The sequence below is a fragment of the Podarcis erhardii genome (genome assembly GCF_964252035.2).
Source record: "Podarcis erhardii genome assembly, chromosome: 10".
NCBI lineage: Eukaryota > Metazoa > Chordata > Lepidosauria > Squamata > Lacertidae > Podarcis > Podarcis erhardii.
The window spans coordinates 71,095,758-71,116,763 of NC_138500.1; the positions used below are offsets into that span (position 1 = coordinate 71,095,758).

At 42.2% G+C, this 21,006-nt stretch overlaps 1 protein-coding gene across 1 annotated transcript in view; it reads right to left on the bottom strand.

The window, feature by feature from the left end:
* GSAP (gamma-secretase activating protein) overlaps positions 1–10,673 on the bottom strand; it is a 53,807-nt gene extending 43,134 nt beyond the window's left edge. Inside the window, exons 1-2 of the mRNA XM_081879118.1 lie at positions 10,565–10,673; positions 1,249–1,325 (exon numbers count right to left, since the gene is read on the bottom strand). Coding sequence (XP_081735244.1) covers positions 1,249–1,325; positions 10,565–10,658 — 171 coding nt within the window. The 5' untranslated portion in view covers positions 10,659–10,673. The remainder of the gene's footprint in view (positions 1–1,248; positions 1,326–10,564) is intronic.
* Positions 10,674–21,006: the final 10,333 nt, after the last annotated feature.

Below are 21,006 nucleotides of genomic sequence, written 5' to 3' on the forward strand. Positions count from 1 at the left end.
GGCACATCCAGTCTGTATCACCAGATCAGAGGTCTGTGGAAAAACAACAACGATCTCATGCTTTAAAGTCTGGGCACAATAGGGGAAGCGTGACAGCTCAGTGACGAAGCACCTCGTCAGCGGTCTGCGGAAAAAGCCAGAGCAAAGTGGCGAAAAACATTTTTGCATGTCTAAAAGTACTAGGTTGAACCAGTTTCTCCAGTTAAGAAGACAGCAGCTGCTGGAAAACATATTTGCATGACCCAATGATCATGAGCAGTCAGTCAGTGGTGGGAGAGTTCCAGGAAAATTTGGGTAAGACCAGTCTTTGTTCAGAAATGAAACTACTTCAGCTGCCACAGTTTGCAAAAGTTGTCCACTGTTGGACGGAGGGAATGCAACCCTGCCCACTCTTCTGAAGCTCAGAGGCATTTGATACTAGAGACAAACCAAGGCCTGGGGGCCGGATGCAGCCCAATTGCCTTCTCAATCCGGCCCGCAGACGGGCCAGGAATCAGCATGTTTTTACATGAGCAGAATGTGTGCTTTAATTTAAAGTGCATCTCTGGGTTTAAAGTGCATCTCTGGGTTATTTGTGGGACATAGGAATTCATTCCCCCCCCCCAATATAGTCTGGCCCACCACATGGTCTGAGGGATGGTGGACTGGCCCACAGCTGAAAAGGGTTGCTGACTCCTGCTGCTCCAACCCTTCTGAGGAGCAGCTGATAGCAAACAAGGAAAGAAAGTTGTACAAATTGTTAAATAAATAGGACTGGATTTTAGGAGGGATTACAGATAATCGGTTGTCCCAATGGAAGTGTCTGATAAGCACAGTGGTGTACTTCCAAGAGCATCTTGGTGGTGAAAGGCAAGATAGGAGGACAAGCTAATATAACCACGGATTCAAACACTAGCATTCCAATTCTATGTACGTTTGTTCAAATTAAATCCCACTGGTTCCCAGGAAAGTGTATGTAGCCCTGCAGTCCAAAATGTGCTAAATAGAAGCACTCCAGTGATTATGAATGAAGCGGGATATGAAGTCAGCACTGCAAATTAATCAGTTTTGTAATGATAAGATCTCTAATTTCAGCGCAAAATCAAAGTTTAAATTAAATGAAGGGATGGACACACTTATTATTTGCTATATAACACACCAAGTCTTACTTGAGTGCAATGCCCATTTGTAGCCAATGTTACTTCCAGTAAAGCACACATAGCATCATGTAGACCATTTCTTAAGTCTTCTCTCTCTTTCTTTACTTACCTTCCAGGTATAAATAATATTTCCATTTCTTTCAACATTAACTGTGCGGAGTGTCTCCAAGTTATTCCCCAAAATATCTGAAATAACAACCATAAGATGCTTCAGGCCAGTTTAAGCTCAATTATATTTTTTTTTAAAGACTGAGAAAGAAACAAACATCATTAGGACAATAATGTCATGTAATGTTATAGAAATAATTAGTAGTTTTAAACTATTGCTTAGTGGCCTTATTAGGAGTGCAGCTCTTTCAGCATGAATGGGGAAATTGTTCTAGTCTTCTAATATAATATAAGCCACAGTGTCCCGTGGATATTGTTAACTGGTGGGACAGCGAAATGGGAGATTTGATTTCATCTATAAGAAGGAACTTTGAAAATCACATGAACTTATCTCAAGAAGCTGAGGAGCATGCAGGCAACTCCCCATTTACGCAAGGGTTGTGTTCCAAGGCACCACACGCAATGGTGGGACGCCCATTAGCCCACCCTGCCCTGTTCCGCCCACATTTTGTCCCTTTCCAATGCCCAAAGCGGCATGTGTGTCAGCAAGTCACGTATGACTGGAATGGGGAGCTCCCTATATAGTAGTACAGTGGTACCTCAAGTTAAGTACTTAATTCGTTCCGGAAGGCCATTCTTAACCTGAAACTGTTTTTAACCTGAAGCACCATTTTAGCTAATGGGGCCTCCTGCTGCCGCTGCGCTGCCGGAACATGATTTCTGTTCTCATCTTGAAGCAAAGTTCTTAACCCGAGGTACTATTTCTGGGTTAGCGGAGTTTGTAACCTGAAGCATATGTAACCTGAAGCATATGTAACCTGAGGTACCACTGTAGCAGTAGTAGTAGCAGTAGTAGTAATAATAATAAACACTACAATGCTGAAGAATTTTCACAAGGACTGTTTTGTAAATATGACAATGTTGTGGAAATGTAGAGAACTGAACTTAAGAGTGGAAAAATTAGAAACTAAGAGGAACTGATAGGGACAGATTTGCCAGCCTTAATTGGAACACAGAATCTGAGTGGGTTGGGATTGCTGCCAGCACAAGTGCAGCAATCCCCATTTGCTGCTCTCCCTCAGGCTGATAAACGGCTTGGGCTGGCCCTTGTAGGCAGGAGGGAAATATAAGCATTCTCTGTCCCAAACCCTTAGCACAGGTCAACCCACAAATATGAAATGCTTTATAACTACCGTATTTTTCGCCCTATAGGACACACTTTTTCCCCTCCAAAAATGAAGGGGAAATGTGTGTGCGTCCTATGGGGCGAATGCATGCTTTCGCTGAAGCCTGGAGAGCGAGAGGGGTCGGTGCACACCGACCCCTCTCGCTCTCCAGGCTTCAGGAGAGCCGCAGCGCCAGTCCCACATGGTCGGGGGACAGCGGGGAGGCGGAACGCCGCCATCCCGCTTTCTCCCGATGTGGTTTGGAGGCTGACGGCAGGGAGAAGCGTGCTTCTCCCTGCCGCCAGCCCCGCAAGCTCCGGGGACAGCTGGGAGGCGCAGCGCGTCTTCCCGCTGTCCCTGGACCTGGTCTGCAGGCGGGCGGTGGGGAGAAGAGCGCTTCTCCCCGCTGCCGGCCCCACAAACGCCTGGGGGGGAAATAATAATTATTTTTTATTTCCCCCCAAAAAAACTTGGTGCGTCCTATGGGCCGGTGCGTCCTATGGGGCGAAAAATACGGTAACCAATAATAATAGTAAATTTAAAATCCACTGTGCCTAAATCCGCCATATATTTTTGAGGGCTGCAACATTTAACCAATTGACATTAATCATTTAAAAAGGTGCCCCTCTTTGACGGGGTAGATTTTTTAAAAAATTAAAAGAAATCGTTTCATACTTCTAAACATTATTGATGGCAGTTTTTAAAGGAGTGGTCCTCACCTCCTTCTCACAGCATGCAGACTCTAAGACGTCTCCCATGGCATGAGCATGAATGAACTACAATGCAAGTGTGCTTCTTACTTCTGCTTTAATCCAGAAGCAAAATTATTTGCTGGACTAATTTGTTAAAAGTCACTGGTGATTATCAATTCATAGTGCATGTCTACTCAAACACAAGCCCCACTGAGATCAAGGGAGCTTACTCCCAAGGAAGCATGCACAGGATTGCAGCCTAAGATTATTATTTTTTTAACTGAGTGACAGCCCTAATTTATTGTTTTGCCTTACCCAGTGTAATAACTCTTGCAAAATGCTATAACCTGCAACCTGAACAATCCTTCTACAGTGGTACCTCGGGTTACATACTCTCCAGGTTACAGATTCCGCTAACCCAGAAATAGTCCTTCAGGTTAAGAACTTTGCTTCAGGATGAGAACAGAAATCGTGCTCCGGCGGCGAGGTGGCAGCAGGAGGCCCCATTAGCTAAAGTGGTGCTTCAGGTTAAGAACAGTTTCAAGTTAAGTACGGATCTCCGGAACGAATTAAGTACTTAACCCGAGGTACCACTGTAGTTTAATTAGTTTAATTAGCATTTCCTTGTTACACATTTAGAGTTTAAAGTCAAGAGAGAGAGGTGCTATAAATGTTCTCTTGCCACATTTTTGACAGGAGAAAAATGGAAGCAAGATAAGTTGTGACACACCAAAGGAAAACTGGTGCACATGATAGACAGTTAGTAGGAAGCTGAATCTGCAGAAGGATTTCCTGTTCTCTCATGCTTCGGTTTCAGCGTTCTCAAGTCTTTTGTGTGAATCACCAGCATTATAATGCTAAAGGTAAAACTGGGTCATATTTCAAGGAAGTTTAAATTAAAAAGAAAAATAAACTCTACACTTCCAGAGCTTTCAGGCTGTATCTGATATTGCACTCCAATTCGATATGCCATTCCTGGCATTCACACGGATTATGCAACTCTTTACGGTAACTTTGGGAAGGATCCAGCCAAAGGTTAAGTACTTTTAAGTATCATTGATTTCAACCAGAAATACTTACTAAACAAGTTTTATGCTTGCCAGGACTAAGCAAACTAAAGGAAACCATCACACTTTTCTTTTTACAAACACACAGAACTCACCTTACAAAGCGGGTTTCACTTTAAAAATTAAAGTTTGTATTAAGCTACTTGTCAGAATAAGATGAATAATGTTGCCAGAGCCATTTGTAGAATCACATATCCAGATACTACTTTTGAAGATACATATTGAAGAAATAATCAGAGAAGACAGAGGACTTTCTTAAGAGTCACAGAGTCTGCTTTAAAAAATTGTCTATATTTGGCCCTAGCAAGAGCCCCCAATGCAGTTTACAAGAAAGAACAAAATACCATAAAGTAAACTAAAACCTTAACATTAAAAGGATCTGTGTAAAAACCTAAATATATTTACAACCATTAAAACCACATGGAATGTTTTCACAGCCCATCTAAACCCTACCAGGGATGTGGTTAATCTCACCTCTTTTGGGAAGGAATTCCACAACTGGGGTCTTAATAATTTTTTGAAGAATCAAAAAAGCACAGCAAGGAAAACAGGCATTTCCAGGTATTTATATATTGTGGCAATAATTCATAAAAAATGCCTGACTCAGGAGCAAATGTTCTGAAATGCACCCCTGGTGGAAAATGATTGGGGTTCTTTATTGCGCTGCTCCTCCTTAAATAAAGAGTGTTGATTACAATCCTATGCAGTGTTTCCTAAGAGGAAGCACCACTGGAACTCACTTTTCAAGTAAGCAGATTACAGTCATCTAATCCAGTGCCTTTCAAAGTGGTGGTGCACAGACTGGTACCAGTCCACAAACTGTTGGCTGCCGGTTCCTGGTGACTCCACCAGGAATGGGATGTTTCAAGGTCCAAATATGGTTCTGGTCCCTCCCGCAAATATAGTGGGAGGATTCCAGGTCTATTGCATCAGATATATTGAGATTTACGGACCTAACCCAACTTTGAAAATCACCTAAACTGGAACCCATTGCCACATGTTGGGGCAACATTCTATGGTTTAGCTGCAAACAGAAAATTAAGTCCAGTGCCAACTCTCCTCTGGCGAGTTCCATGGCTAACCATTCCAAGACACAGTTGCTGAAGTTATCTTTAATTTTTACCTCTTTGCCATAACTTGCAGACACATTCACACTGTCTGTATAAGGGTAACTGAGGCCATCTATTACTACAGTACTAGCAAATTACCACTAGGGATCATATTCCTCAACCACCAACCTCTATTATAGGTAGGCCGCTATCAGGTGTTTTGTTTTGATGATTGATTTCCTGTATTTAGTGCACTTTTAATTCATATTTCTTAACATGAATATGCTGCTCACTGCTTTGAGGGCCTTTGGGTCTAAGTTACCACCAAGGTCCTAGGCTGTAAATAAGCAAACCATGACCTGACATAACTTGGTCTCCATTTCAAGATCACCCTGAGCATTTTGCTTCGGGGGAGGGCAGTCTTTGCTAGAGTCTGTTTCATTTGAGATTTCTAGTTTATGCCCTCTGAGATGCGTGCCACCATTACCATATGCCCTTTCCTGTCCTTCTTATAGAGGTTTTTTTTACAGATGCAACTATATCCCACTGGTTCTCTCCATTCCACTAGAATACTCCCTAAAGTATCTTTGCTCACCTTTAAAGCCAAGCCTTGTGGATTTCCCATATTGGCTCAGTAACTTCCTAGATTTGGCGTATCCAGACCTAAATCTCCAAATGTCTACGGCATGTGTGTTTTCCCATACAGCCTTCTGGTCTCTTTTGACTTGATATTGTGCCCTGTTGAACACCTAGAATCAGAAACACTATCACCCTCACCTCTTGTGGACAATTCCTCCCAAACTGGGTGCTCCATTGCTCCTATAACTTTTTTCCCATGGCTCAGATTAAAAACTGCTCTACAACTGGTTTGCTATTAAATGGCAGCAAGCTGGTTCCATTTCGAAGCCTGGCCCTCTTGTCCACACCCAGGTTCCAAAATTTTGCAAAACTCTGCATTCAATACATTAGATATGTTTGAGGGGTCAAAGTACACCTAATCCATTTGATACAGTATGGTTTCTGCTCCTAACTTTCATAAATGCTTCTCTTGAGAGTTCATGACCTCCAACTACCCACACTGGGTTTTTGAGGGTTTATAGTTGCTTTAGTTCTTGTTTATCTGATTTTAATGGTTATCACTTTTCCAGTCATATGCTGTAAGAATGACATGTGGGGCTCTGTAACTTCTTGTTTTGTAATTGTTCTTCACTGTACTGCAGTTTCCCCAGAGTGGCTGGGGAAACCCAGGCAGATAGGCAGTGTATAAATGTTATTATTATTATTATTTGCAAAACAAAATTATTTGCAGTTAAAAAAAACAAACAAAAACAGCACATTTCTCAACTTCTCTGGTGTTGACATGACCATTAGCGCTTCTCCAACACAATCACATGGTCTACACAATCTCTGTGTTTCTAATGACCAAATTTCCTCCTGGCTGGAAGTACCCCATATTTTGTCTCTCTGGAGCTTTTGTTTTGAAGCACTGAATAGCTCCAATTAAGTCCACTGATGAATCTACTCCGAGTACAAGATAAGCTGGATACAACCCGCCCGTCCTAAGAATGGATTCCACTTCTCGTCCACCACCCAAGCAGCTGTTATTTATGATAGGTTTAATGAGACCATAGATATAATCACACATCTCCTTTATCATGTCTAGTTTGACCCGTAGGCTGCCTGCTTCTTCATGTTATACATCAGACAAAGTGATACAATAGCAGTCTGCTTGTGATTAGGATCATCATTGTTATTTTAGGGAAGAGCCAATACATTATTGGTCAGAAAATAATGTGCTGTTAGTAATACAGTAGATTGTGCATAATACATAAACATAATACATAAACAGGCAGCCCTGTTCAGGAAAGTTTTTAATATGTGTCATTTTAGTGTATTTTTCATCTTTGTTGGAAGCCGCCCAGAGTGGCTGGGGAGACCCAGCCAGATGGGCGGGGTACAAATAATAAATTATTATTATTATTATTATTATTAGTATTAGTATTAGTATTAGTATTAGTATTAGTATTAGTATTAGTATTAGTATTAGTATTACTACTACTATATGGGTGATATTCTGTGTTTTGAAAGGAGGCTGGCGTTTGGTAGACAATATTATACACAGAACCATATGCAAAACAGCACCCCTAAATAATGCATTCACTTTAAAAAGCAATAGTCCAGTTTTACTAACAGTGACCTTCAGCTTTGTAAAGGATTTTATTAGACGGAATTATTGTCTCCTCTGGGATCAGCTTATCACTGTTTTTGATCAAGACTGACGATTGGTGTTTTAAGGAGGTTTAAACGTCTGTTTTAAGCATCCTGTTCTAATGTAAGCAGAGGAAGGCTGTATTCATCCTATACCTTCCAAGCACACCTGAAGCCCATTCTTTCCCTCAAAGAACTCTGGGAACTGTAGTTTATGGCTTCTTGGTTATAGTGGTTCTGTGAAGGAGGTTGTTATGTACTGGGTTGAATAGGATCCAAACTGCAGCAGTCTGATTGGCCCTAGAACAATAGGATCCAAAAGGCAGCAGTCTGATTGGTCCTAGAACAATAGGATTCAGAATGCAGCAGTCTGTTTGGTCCTAGAACAATGCAGCAGTATGATTGGTTGGCAGGAACTACCCAATCATGCTCCAGATAGAAGTGAATCCACAACCTGATTGGCTTACAGTAGAATTCCGGAATTAGCCAATCATGTGCAGCCCATTGTGTAAATAATGTATATAAAGCAGATACCTTGAGGGGACTTTCATTCATTCCTCCTCACCACTATGAGCTGAATAAAGAGCATGAAATCACTTTGCGACTCTGAGTATATTTCAGAGGTAAACTACAGTGCCCAGAATTCTTTGAGCAGCAGAGAAGGGGAAACTATGAATGTGCTTTCAGGGTACGCAGCCAGACGTTTTAAAGATTATTTCTGGTTCTCATAGAAGAGGGCAGCGCTGCCTTAAGAGAGAATATAATGAAAATGATATACAGGTGGTACATGACACCAGTCAAGCTTGCAAAAATCTATCATCTGCCCGATAATAAATGTTGGAAATGTAAAGAGACCGAAGGTACATTCTTTCACCTCTGGTGGACGTGCCCAAGGATTAAGACTTTCTGGGAGATTATTTATAATGAAATGAAAAAGGTATTTAAATATACCTTTCTGAGGAAACCAGAGGCCTTTCTCCTGGGCATGGTCGGCCAATTGGTGCCAAAGAAGGATAGAACTTTCTTTATGTATGCTACAACAGCAGCAACAATACTTATTGCAAAGTATTGGAAGACACAAGATCTACCCACCCGGGAAGAATGGCAGATGAAGGTGATGGACTACATGGAATTGGCGGAAATGACTGGCAGAATCCGAGACCAGGGAGAAGAGTCGGTGGAGGAAGACTGGAGGAAATTTAAAGACTATCTACAGAAACATTGTAAAATTAATATTTGTTAGAAGGATGTTGGAATAATAATATATGATTTTAGCAGGAATGATATAAAGGATTTGGGAATAACTGACTGTTAATTGGTGAAAGGAGGAAAAGTAAAGTTACATTATATTAAGATAAATTACAGGACTATAATTTTAAAAGAGGGAAAGGATTTGCTGAAATGGATAATTGATCTAGAATACAAAAAAGGGAGGTGTGAGGAGGTCAAGGAAATAAGCTAATGAAAGGACAAGTAATGAGAAAATTTGCTGTATTTTTCTTTGTTTTTTGTTTTTGTTTTTTCGTCTTTGTTTAATGGATTTTACTTCTCTGTTTTTTCATATTGTGATGTGTTGTTTTATTTTTGTTTAATGTGGTATTTTTATTTTTTCTTTCTGTAACCTTTAAAACTTTAATAAATATTATTTTTTTAAAAAATAGAAGACGGCAGCGCTGTGAGTGTGGGGAGAGGCTGCGACGGTCATGAGGGGAACCCGCCCTCTCGACTTTGCCGCTGTACTCACAGGTAGTCAGCTCACCTGTCTGAGTAACTTTGGCCACTGAGCTGAGGCCGAGACACGTTTGTCACCTGGCCTCAGCTCAGTGGCCAAAGTTACTCAGACAGGTGAGCTGACTACCTGTGAGTACAGTGGCAAAGTCGAGAGGTCGTGAGGGTTTTTATATATATATATATATATAGGATATTTATTGAGATTTTCCAGAATAATACATTGTGAAACAACAGAAAAGAAACACAAAAATACAAAATACAAAAAGAATACAAAAACCATTAAAAAACAGAAAAAACACATAAAATTTCCCTTTACTTATTTTCTTTTCACTTATTTCCCGGACCTCCTCGTACCTCCCTTTCTTATATTCCAATTCAAATTATTGATTCAGCAAATCCTCTCCATTAATTTTGGCTAATTTCAAAACCTTATTTTCCCAATCTCTTAAAACATTACAGCTGGGAACCACTTGATTTCTGTCCAACATCATTCTAGCATTCGTGAGGGGTTTTTTTTTTTTTGAGGGGGCAACAAGGACGGGAATGCGCGACTCCACCACTCAGGAAGAAGAATAAAAACAAATAAGAAGGTAGCCGTGTTGGTCTGCCATAGTCAAAACAAAAAATTCCTTCCAGTAGCACCTTAAAGACCAACTAAGTTAGTTCTAGGTATGAGCTTTCGTGTGCATGCACACTTCTTCAGATACACTGAAACAGAAGTCACCAGACCCTTCTATATAGTGAGAAGGTGGGGAGGGGTATTACTCAGAAGGGTGGTGGGAATGGGTGATTGGCAGATAGCTGTGATGAGCCTGTTGAGCCTTAACGACTGATATCTTCTTTCTTACTAAATGCAAGAACCTGGACATTATACCCAAGGGTCTTAGAATTAAGAACCCTCTACAATCCACGTATCCCACTGAATATGCAAGAAAACTATGCAGCACTTTCTCTAAGAAGCTGCTCAAACATCTGATCAGCGTTCTCTACTCTAAACAGAAGCTAATAAAGGAGGAACTCCTTGTTTTGGACAACTCTATCAGGAACCACCAAGCTTGGCAAGAGTTCCAAAAGGAAAAACAAAACATTTACCAGGTATCTGAAGAAGTGTGCATGCACACGAAAGCTCATACCTAGAACTAACTTAGTTGGTCTTTAAGGGGCTACTGGAAGGAATTTTTTTATTTTGTTTTGACTATGGCAGACCAACACAGCTACCTATCTGTAACTGGAACTATGGAAGGCACCACATAGAGCCGCATGAAATGAGAAGTGTGCATGCACACGAAAGCTCATACCTAGAACTAACTTAGTTGGTCTTTAAGGGGCTACCGGAAGGAATTTTTGTATTTTGTTTTAACAAATAAGAAGCAGCATAGCCATAGCAGCAGCAGCAACCCTCACCAGCATCCGCGTCTCCCCGCAGCGCCGCTTGCTCGGAAAGCCAGGGCCCCACAGCTCCCTGCGGATCAAACCGGGCGCTCAGCTGGAGCAGCATCGCCAGCCCCGCGGACGCCCCGCCAACGCCGCCCGAGGCCTCGCCCGCCCGCCGCCCGCCCTGCAGGGACCCGGGGCTCCCGGAGCGCCTTTCGCTTTGGCCCCGGGCCCGCCCCCCCTCGCGGGGAAGCTCCCCAACTAGGCGGAGGCGCCGCTGCCTATTGGGCGCGCCGAGTGCCACTCGAGGAAGCGCCCGCCCTCCAAACTTCGGAGACGCGCCGGGAAAGGGAGACGCTCGCCTTGCGCAATGGCTGAGCCTGGGCGCGTTCGCGCGCCTCGGCCCCCGACGCCGCCGGAAGGTCTGGAGCCGGGGCGGCGAATGGCCCAACCGAAAGCAAACGGGCCGCATCCTCTCCAGGGACCGCTTAGGGTTGCATGCGCTCGGAGGAGCCCGTAGTAGACACCCGCCTCGTCCGCCCCCTTCCTCCGCTCTCTGCATCTTGGGTGCGGGTCCGGGTCGCGCGTGGGTTTGGCGGGGTGAACTCGCCTCTTGCTTCTGGGGGGGCAGGGGCGGGAGGGCGGGGACGCGCGCGGGTGCCCCCTTTGTGTTTACATTGCACCGGGAGGGTTTCCCTGAGTGGCGCTTGCAGGCGCATCTTTCTTTTTTTTATTTTTTAAATAGAATATTTATTGACATTTCAAAAATAATGCATTATAAAAAAGAAAAAGAAAAAATAACAAAAATGCAAAAATGAAAACAATTAAAAACACATAGAATTTCAATTGCAGGCGCATCTTTAAGCTCCCCGATCTTGCCCTTTTTCGCCGTGTTGAATGCCGAGAAGCTAAGTTTCTTTTTTTTTTAATAGATATTTATTAAAGTTTTAAGGGTTACAAAAAGAAAAAAGAGGGAACGCCAAGTTAAACAAAAAAAACAAGAGAATGCATAAAAACAAAAACAAAAAAAGATGACAGAAAAATACTTAACCATTAAAAAACAAATCAAACCTTTCCATAACTTATCTTTCATTTGCTTATTTCCTTGACCTCCTCACACACCCCTTTTTTGTATTCTAGTTCAATTTGATATTAGAGCAAATCCTTTCCATCTTTGTTTTTATCCTAATAATTTATCTTGATATACTATGATTTTACATTCTCTTCTTTCCCTGATTACCAATCCATTTTTACTTAATCCTTTGTAACATTTCTGCTAAAACCACATAACTTCATTCCAACATCCTTCTAACATTCCTTAAGAATGCCGAGAAGCTAAGTTTCACCGGGTGTTGGTGTGAAAGCAAAACAAGCAAGCTGCGGTTTAAAGTGCTCCGCCTAACGGGCGGGATAGGCTGGAGCTCCAGAACTTGTTACATATTAAATGCAAAAACATTTCCGGAGGAACCCTTGTTAACGACAGTTCTAACATTCTACATACAGTTACAGATAGGTAGCCGTGTTGGTCTGCCATAGTCAAAACAAAACAAATTCCTTCCAGTAGCACCTTAAAGACCAACTAAGTCAGTTCTTGGTATGAGCTTTCGTGTGCATGCACACTTCTTCAGATAAGAAGAAGAAGAAGTGTGCATGCACACGAAAGCTCATACCAAGAACTGACTTAGTTGGTCTTTAAGGTGCTACTGGAAGGAATTTATTCTACATACAGATCGACATGTGCAAACCTTCCAGGACGAAGAAGTCTCTTTCCAGTGCAAAATACCGTAGCAAGAAAAAACTTGCAGAACAAGGATTCAACCATGCAAGAGCTTTTTGGATGCATGGAGAACGGGAGGGGGGGGGAAGAGTTTTTGCGCAGGCAGAGGCGGGTGGTTCAGAGACGGACACTCGAGTCAGAGAGCAAGGAACAGGGGTTTTGCATGGGCCTGTTTTTTATTATTGAATAAACTACTGTGACCCCCATGGGCCATTGTAATGGAGTGCTTTGAAGTCATTTCTCCAGCAGGTAAAGTAATTTTTAACCCCCCCAATTCCACCCCAACCTGTCCTGTATTTTGCCCGACCAAAGGTGGCAGCCTCCTGCAACCCTTAAACTACGGCTTCCAGGAGTCTTGGGGGAAGCCGTGGCTGCTCCAAGTGGTATCATACTGCTTTAGGTGTACAATGCAGATGGAGCACTTTCTTGCAAGCCCTCCTAGTGATACCAAGAAACAGCTGGCGGAGCTCAGTGGTATACCACATGTTTTGCATGTGTCGGTTCCCAAGAGCAATCCCCAGGAGCTCGGCGAGGTAGGAAATGCCTGAGACTTGAGAAAGCCACTGTCACACGGAATAGACAGCGCAAGACTTAGATGGATCTGCAATATGTTTAACAAAACCCTTATAGAAATATTTATGGTTCAGAGTCAGACCAATTGGAAAAGTTATTTTCAAGCAGCCTCGTAAATAACGTTCACATTATTTTCAGCCCCCTTCCTAACTTTAAACTTCATACACATGTGAAGTATTAGCTGGTCATGACTGCCTGGATTGCAGGTCCTGATTAAGAAGAGGAAGCCTGACTATGCCCATATTTGGTTCTGAATCATTTTCAGTGGGGGTAGCAAGACGCTTTAAAGCAGAAAAACATGAATGATGAATGATCTGCTTTCTAATACATGAAGTATGATGTTGTGCATTTTCACTCTTCAGATAAGATTCCCCTGGTTTAAATACTACTGTTTTAAATGTTGCGAAACCAGCACACCAGTCTTTGTGTGCTATTGCTGAACCTAATGGGTTATCATGTTAAAAGGAAGTGGTAAACAATATCATTTGCCGGAAGCCATGGCAGTGTAACAATTAGTTGTGAATAGAGCGGCATTTTCTCAAAACAGGAGTATGACGTGTCCTCACTTGCAATCCTTGTTCAGATAAAAGTTCATATTAGTATCAGCTGAAATTACCTCTTTCTTCAGAAAACATTCCAGATTGAATTTATAATGGGAAAGGTATTTCCCAACATAATTGCATATAATTTGAATTCAGGATTCAGGCTAAAAGCATTATTTTAGTATTATATACAGTATAGCTTTCGTTCTGGTCAGTGAGTAACTTCACCATACTGTGGTAATTAGCTACTTCTTTCCCAACAGAAGAGGCCACATGCTAGCTATGCTGCCATATGTAGTGATTCATGCTTATAAGAGGTATGCAGAGGTTAACAGTCCCTTTTCCTAACATTTATTCTGTGTATATCTTTGTGTGTACTGGTTTCTCTATGCAGCCATATAGATTATAATAACTCAGCCAGTTACTCTTATTTATGAAAAAAAATTGGACTGCTTATTAGCACTAATGACGACTCCCAAAGCTCTCTCTGTATATATGCATCTAAAACATAATAAATAACAGAAATTAAAACTAAAACTTGAAATTCAAAAGAAACAGAGATAAAGCCTCAATCCTAAATTAAAACAAATTCCACAACCAGGGTGCTACTGCATAAAAGGCCCTGTCTCATGTTCCCACCAACCAAATATTTTTTCGGTAAGGTTTATAAGATGGCCTTTAAAAGGATATCAATTTACAGGCAGGTTTCTGTGGGAGAAGATGACCTTTTGGATATCGTAGTCTTGACCCATTTAGGGTTTCCACCAGCTCTCCAAACTTTATTGCTCCCATCAAAACTAGGCTAGGCTTTCATCAGAACTAGGCTAGGCTTTCATCATTTCAAGGAGCAGTTGGGCTTTTACTTTGTGCATTTGTTTGTAAGTGATGTGTAGCCTGGGTTTGAGGACTGGAAAAGATGATTTGAGCGATGTGTGTGGATTGTTCTCTGATCTCTTTAAAGTTATTCAAATTAATTGAAAACTATGCTTCCGAAACTCACAAAACAGCAGTACACTTTTTAAAAATATTGCAAATAACTTGAGAAAAAATATGGCACTGCATTGCAATTTTAGTGTGCTAACTTTTAACTTGGGAAAACATATCATTTGATTGAAGTATTTATTGGTTGGTCCTGTCAAAGATCACAAAATTATTTATTTTGAAAAGTATCTTCATAGACTGGGATGTACTTTTAAGAAAGTGGCTCCTAGATTCTTAAATGAGGTGGAGGCAGAAGTATAAACCCTTGGGGAGAGAGAGATTTTCTTTTCTTCTTTCAGTTCCCTTTCCATCTCTTAGGACTCTTTGTTCTTTTCACAGGATAGCTCCCCCTGGGGTTAATCAAAGCTCTTTGAATACATACTGACTGAATTAAGGAGATACTTAAGTCTATTTTTCCAGAAGCAGTCTCATTAAGCCCAGTCAGTATGCAGCAGAACTTTCTTTCCTCAACTTGGCTTGGAGATTTGGATCAGATTAATTGAGGAGAATGCTCTTGATACGCACAAAATGGCATAACATTATTTCACAAGCTAAAAACTTGTGAATAAATGCAGCACTGGAGCTCTGTGGTAATGCACATTCAATATGTCCCAGGTTCAATACTGGGGGTGGGGTGAATAGGTGGGAATAACTCCTGTTAGAAAACCCAGGGAGCTTTTGCTAGCCACTGTTCACAATTCTGATCTAGACCGACCAGCAATCTGACTTGGTCTAAGGTGGCAGGGGCAAATTTATAGCTGTGTGAGGGGTGCACATGGCGCTAAGCTGAGGGGGTGCTGTCTCAAAGCCCAGTAAGCAAGGTGCTGGGCTTTGGGAAGGAGGCATGAAGATCCGACAGGTTCCCAGAGACTTCCAGCCTCCTTCCCAAAGCCTAGTTAGCACTTTCCCAGCGTGAGCAAGGAGGTAGGAGGACCCTAGGACCCTGCCCAGAGCCTCATGCCTCCTTCCCAGAGCCCAGCACCTTGCTTACCCGCCTTTGGGAAGGCAGCACAAGGGCTTGGAGGGGCGTTAAATTTTGGCCTTGCACAGGGCGCCATAGTACCAATGTCCACCACTGAAGGTAACTTCCTCTGTTCCTGCACCTGCAACTGTGGAACCTTAACCAGTTGGGCTACTCTACACTCTCTCTTAAAAGGGGGAAAGTACTGACAGGCAGGGGGAGCAGAGAACTGTAGGTTTGTTTTTGTTTTTTCAAAATGTTTATTGGTTTTCCATATTTATAAACAAACACAAACAAACAAACAAAAATCTTAAATGTAATTATTCCACTTTTGTTTACATTGTTGGATGATTTCCTTGACTCCCCCAATCTGAGTTTCCATGATTATCATTGTAACAGTTTTCCAAAACTATTTTCACATAAAATTTACTTAGGCAATTAACATCTTTCTTTCTTATCATTTTCACTTTAGACATAGTATTCTATAACATCACATATTTAAAACCTAGGCCAATCTGGTGCTTGCAAATATTTCTATTTAGATGGGTGACACCTGGCTTGAGAGCAGTACATGTAAAAAGGATCTAGGAGTCTTGGTTGACCACAAACTTGACATGAGCCAACATTGTGACGCGGCACCTAAAAAAGCCAATGCAATTCTGGGCTGCATCAATAGGAGTATAGCATCTAGATCAAGGGAAGTAATAGTGCCACTGTATTCTGCTCTGGTCAGACCTCACCTGGAGTACTGTGTCCAGTTCTGGGCACCACAGTTCAAGAAGGACACTGACAAACTGGAACGTGTCCTGAGGAGGGCAACCAAAATGGTCAAAGGCCTGGAAACGATGCCTTATGAGGAACGGCTAAGGGAGCTGGGCATGTTTAGCCTGGAGAAAAGGAGGTTAAGGGGTGATATGATAGCCATGTTCAAATATATAAAAGGATGTCACATAGAGGAGGGAGAAAGGTTGTTTTCTGCTGCTCCAGAGAAGCGGACACGGAGCAATGGTTCCAAACTACAAGAAAGAAGATTCCACCTAAACATTAGGAAGAACTTCCTGACAGTAAGAGCTGTTCGACAGTGGAATTTGCTGCCAAGGAGTGTGGTGGAGTCTCCTTGGAGGTCTTTAAGCAGAGGCTTGACAACCATATGTCAGGAGTGCTCTGATGGTGTTTCCTGCTTGGCAGGGGGTTGGACTTGATGGCCCTTGTGGTCTCTTCCAACTCTATGATTCTATGATTCTATGATCTTAGCATATTTGGTTAAATAGTCTTTAAATTTCTTCCATTTCTCCTGGTACTCCTCCTTCTCCTGGTCACAGACTCTTCCGGTCAGGTTGGTTAGCTCGGAAAAGACCATCATCTTCATCTGCCATTCTTCCACTGTTGGTACTTCTTGTAGTTTCCAATTTTTGGCTAGCAAAATTCTAGCTGCAGTTGTGGCATACAAAAACAGTCTGACATCTTTCTTGGGCAATTCCAAACCTATTATTCCAAGTAGAAAGGCTTCTGGTTTCTTAATACTGTAAGTGTATATTTTAACATATTTTTCAATTCATTATAAATTTTCTCCCAGAAGTCTTTCACCTTGGGACAAGTCCACCACATATGATAAAAGGTACCTTCTTTTTCTTTACATTTTCTTTACATTTCCAACATAGATTATCACTGTAGGTTTGTAGGTTTGGAAGGGACCCTAAAGTCATCCAGCCCAAGCCCCTGCAAATTACAGATAGGTAGCCGTGTTGGTCTGCCATAGTCAAAACAAAACAAATTCCTTCCAGTAGCACCTTAAAGACCAACTAAGTCAGTTCTTGGTATGAGCTTTCGTGTGCATGCACACTTCTTCAGATACTAATTTGCAGGGTCAAAACAAAACAAATTCCTTCCAGTAGCACCTTAAAGACCAACTAAGTCAGTTCTTGGTATGAGCTTTCGTGTGCATGCACACTTCTTCAGATACGTGTATCTGAAGAAGTGTGCATGCACACGAAAGCTCATACCAAGAACTGACTTAGTTGGTCTTTAAGGTGCTACTGGAAGGAATTTGTTTTGTTTTGACCCTGCAAATTAGTTAAGAATAAAGTAGTAAAGAATTAAGAGTGCTATAGGGAACAGAAGCAAAGTCTGCAGTCATTTGTGTCAATGCATAAATACAGCCTGAAGCATGCATGTAGTATTTCTGGCCCTTAAAATAGATTTTTTGGGAAGCATGATTTGGAAGTAAAAGAAGATAATGCTGTACACAAGGCCCAAGATGTCACTTCACGATGCCAGATCATCTGTTTAGGATAACCCCGGCATTAAAGTAACACTGTTAGTTTAGAGCTTTCATATTGTACCAGATGCTAAGGATATATTTAAAATCCTGCCGTGCCATAAGGACATGGTCAGAATTGCCGTGAGTTGTATTCGGCGGTGCTTATTTTGAACACTGTAATCAGGTCTTAAAGATAGCTTTTTGCATTCCACCCACGCTTAAACCACAGAAGAAGAGCTGAGGGAGGACGCACGTTGCAGTTTGCAAGTAGGGAGAGCAATAAAAGCTGCGAGAAATGAACTTTTAAAAGTTGGAAAGCAACAGAAAATGGAAACTAATTTCAGTAGAAGTGTTTTTAAGCTTTGTGTTTTAATATGTTCTTCTTTGTCAACTGCTTTGTGGGGAGCCTAGCTGGGGCCAGAAAATGGTATTACCACCCCACCCAGAAATTATAACACTTTGGGCTGCAAAATGCTATGCAGATATACCTGGCAATAAGCCCCATGGAGTAGAGTGGACTTATTTCTGAATAACTGCATAGGAGTGCATTGTTAATGCATTTGATGCAGTGCATTGTAAGCCACAAATGCATGTATCACAATCTTTTTTTTGTGTGCGTTTTTTTTAACTGTTTAAGGGGCCAGAAGAAAACCTGCAAACAAGGATCATCTTAAAAAAACACACACCCTCCTGTTGCCTGTGAAGTGGTTAACAGTTGAAAAGGAACTTCTTTTTTGAAAACCCAAAGAAACCTATGTTCCCTGTTGCGAAAACCAATTATTTTAAACCTCCCAACTGACTGCAAGGCCTGACTTTTGCACCCACCTTTGCCAAGTGTGTAATTCTGCACCACTGGAAAAGCAAGCTTTCTTCACGCCATGAGGACTAAGTGCTGGAGAGGTTAGAGCAGCCAGGCTGGCGATATTTGAGCTTTGGGAGACAAGGAAACCCGACCACAGCTAGGCTCCAGTTCAGGATGTGGCATGGACGGTCAGCTTCCTCCTGCTTAGTGTTGCCATTGTAGGAACTCAGCAAGCAGCAGGATGGGAGCCAAACAAGAATTAGTTGTCATTGGCTCCAACATTGCCTACTATAGGCTTCTCTCCCTTCTGCCCATCCATGCCAATGGGCACCAGCCACCATGGGTTCCTATGCAAGGACAGCCTTTGGTCTTTCAAATTTCAGTGGCAAGGCCAAAATTCAGCACCCCCACTTCTCTCCTTCTCTTCTGTTCAATTCACTGTGTCACAGTTGCAACACCCAGCTGCTGCCCTAAACCCGCCTCTGTCCTGTCTCTCAGTAAATGCTATGTTTTCATGTATTCTGAAGGGAGGGGAGGATAGGGAATAGTTTTTCTGTATAAAATGGGGGGGGGGGGAAACATGTTAATAACGATTCAGTCAATATGAAGGTAGCTATTCTATTGTACCCTTATTGGGAATAAGCCCTATTAAAATTGGTGGGACTAACTTCGTAGTAATGAGTTAGATCATTGGTCCATCCATCCTGTTGAGTGGCTGTGGCTCTCCAAGGTTTCAGACCGGAGGCTCTTCCAGCCCTACTTGGCAATTATGGGGATTGAACCTGAAACCTTTTTCTGCATGCAGAATGGATGCTGTTGTATTGAACTTTGGCCTGTCCTGATCAACATGGATATGATAAGCCTGCAAATACTTTACAAAAAGCGATTTGAGTACAAAAATATTGGGAGACATGGTGTATCAAAGCAATTAAAAAAGATAATGCTCAGATCACTGTGCTGAATATTTCTTACTAGCCTGTATATGTTTAACAATGCATATATTTTAAATACGGACGCGGGGGACATGGGTGGCGCTGTGGGTAAAACCTCAGCGCCTAGGACTTGCCAATCGTATGGTCGGCGGTTTGAATCCCTGCGGCGGGGTGAGCTCCCGTCGTTCGGTCCCAGCTCCTGCCCACCTAGCAGTTCGAAAGCACCCTTAAGTGCAAGTAGATAAATAGGTACCGCTTTCTAGCGGGAAGGTAAACGGCGTTTCCGTGTGCGGCGCTGGTGCCGGTTCGCCGGAGTAGCTTTGTCACACTGGCCACGTGACCCGGAAGTGTCTGCGGACAGCGCTGGCTCCCGGCCTCTAGAGTGAGATGAGCGCACAACCCTAGAGTCTGTCAAGACTGGCCCGTACGGGCAGGGGTACCTTTACCTTTAAACATTAATAGAATAATGTAATAGTCTGCATCAAGTAGCACTTGCTATTGTTGTTTCTATACACCCATCCAAAAAGTGGGTTCTGTTTTCACATCTCAGATTACAGTTCCAGTGATCCCATATAATTTGATCAAAATCAGTTGCATTTGGGGTAATAGAAATAGATCTGTAATGTTTTTATTCTGAAATAGATGGATGAAATGCACATCAAATAGGTTTCTACAGACACTCTGACCTTTAAAAGCTAGTATGAGGCTTATTTCCCATTCAATGCTAATTCAGAAGAGAATAGGATAGATTGCCCAGTAATGGGCAAAAATGTACATCCAGCAACTTAGCAAGCAATCAAGGCTACCGTAATTTGCTATGATTGATGGCGTATACTCAGGAGATGCTTATAAAAGGCTAATGGAGACAATGAATTACTTCTCAACCTTCAAAGGGTGGTCCCTCAGAGCAACATCCGAGGTCACTAGTAGGTCAATATGTAGGACAGGCTAGTAGAGAGGTGGTTCTTTTATTTATAAAAATATTTGAATACCACAGTTTCATTAAAAAAAATCAAAGTTGCTTCACAAAAAAATAATAATAATTAAAACTGATCACCAGCTGACTATTACAGAAGTTTTTCTTAATTGTCTGCCTTAGGCGTGTGCAGCACAATTCATTATGGTATACACCCAGGAATTCCCGCCTCCCCCCCCCAAAGGTGAACATTTCTTGAATACATATTCATACCCTATCACAAATGACATTATCATTATTCACCAACAAACTAAACAAGCTAAAGCTTACCTTTCCAGCTCCCCCTGCCCTATACTTCATTGGCTTCTGCAGTTTGACCACACATGTGTAAAACTCTGAGCCTGAGGGATTTCTAAATTCCCACCTCTACAACCCTTTCTAAGTTTTGTGTCTCAGAGTGTGAGAGTCAAGCCCTTACAGTTGTATGGGGTTTTTTTGGTCTAAAGGTCACAACTGTGGGTGACTGTGACTCTGCTTCGGGAGGCATAGAAAACTGCCACCTTACATAAAAAGGTAAAGGGACCCCTGACCATTAGGTGCAGTCGTGGCCGACTCTGGGGTTGCGGCGCTCATCTCACTTTATTGGCCAAGGGAGCCGGTGTACAGCTTCCAGGTCATGTGGCCAGCATGACTAAGCCACTTCTGGCAAACCAGAGCAGCGCACGGAA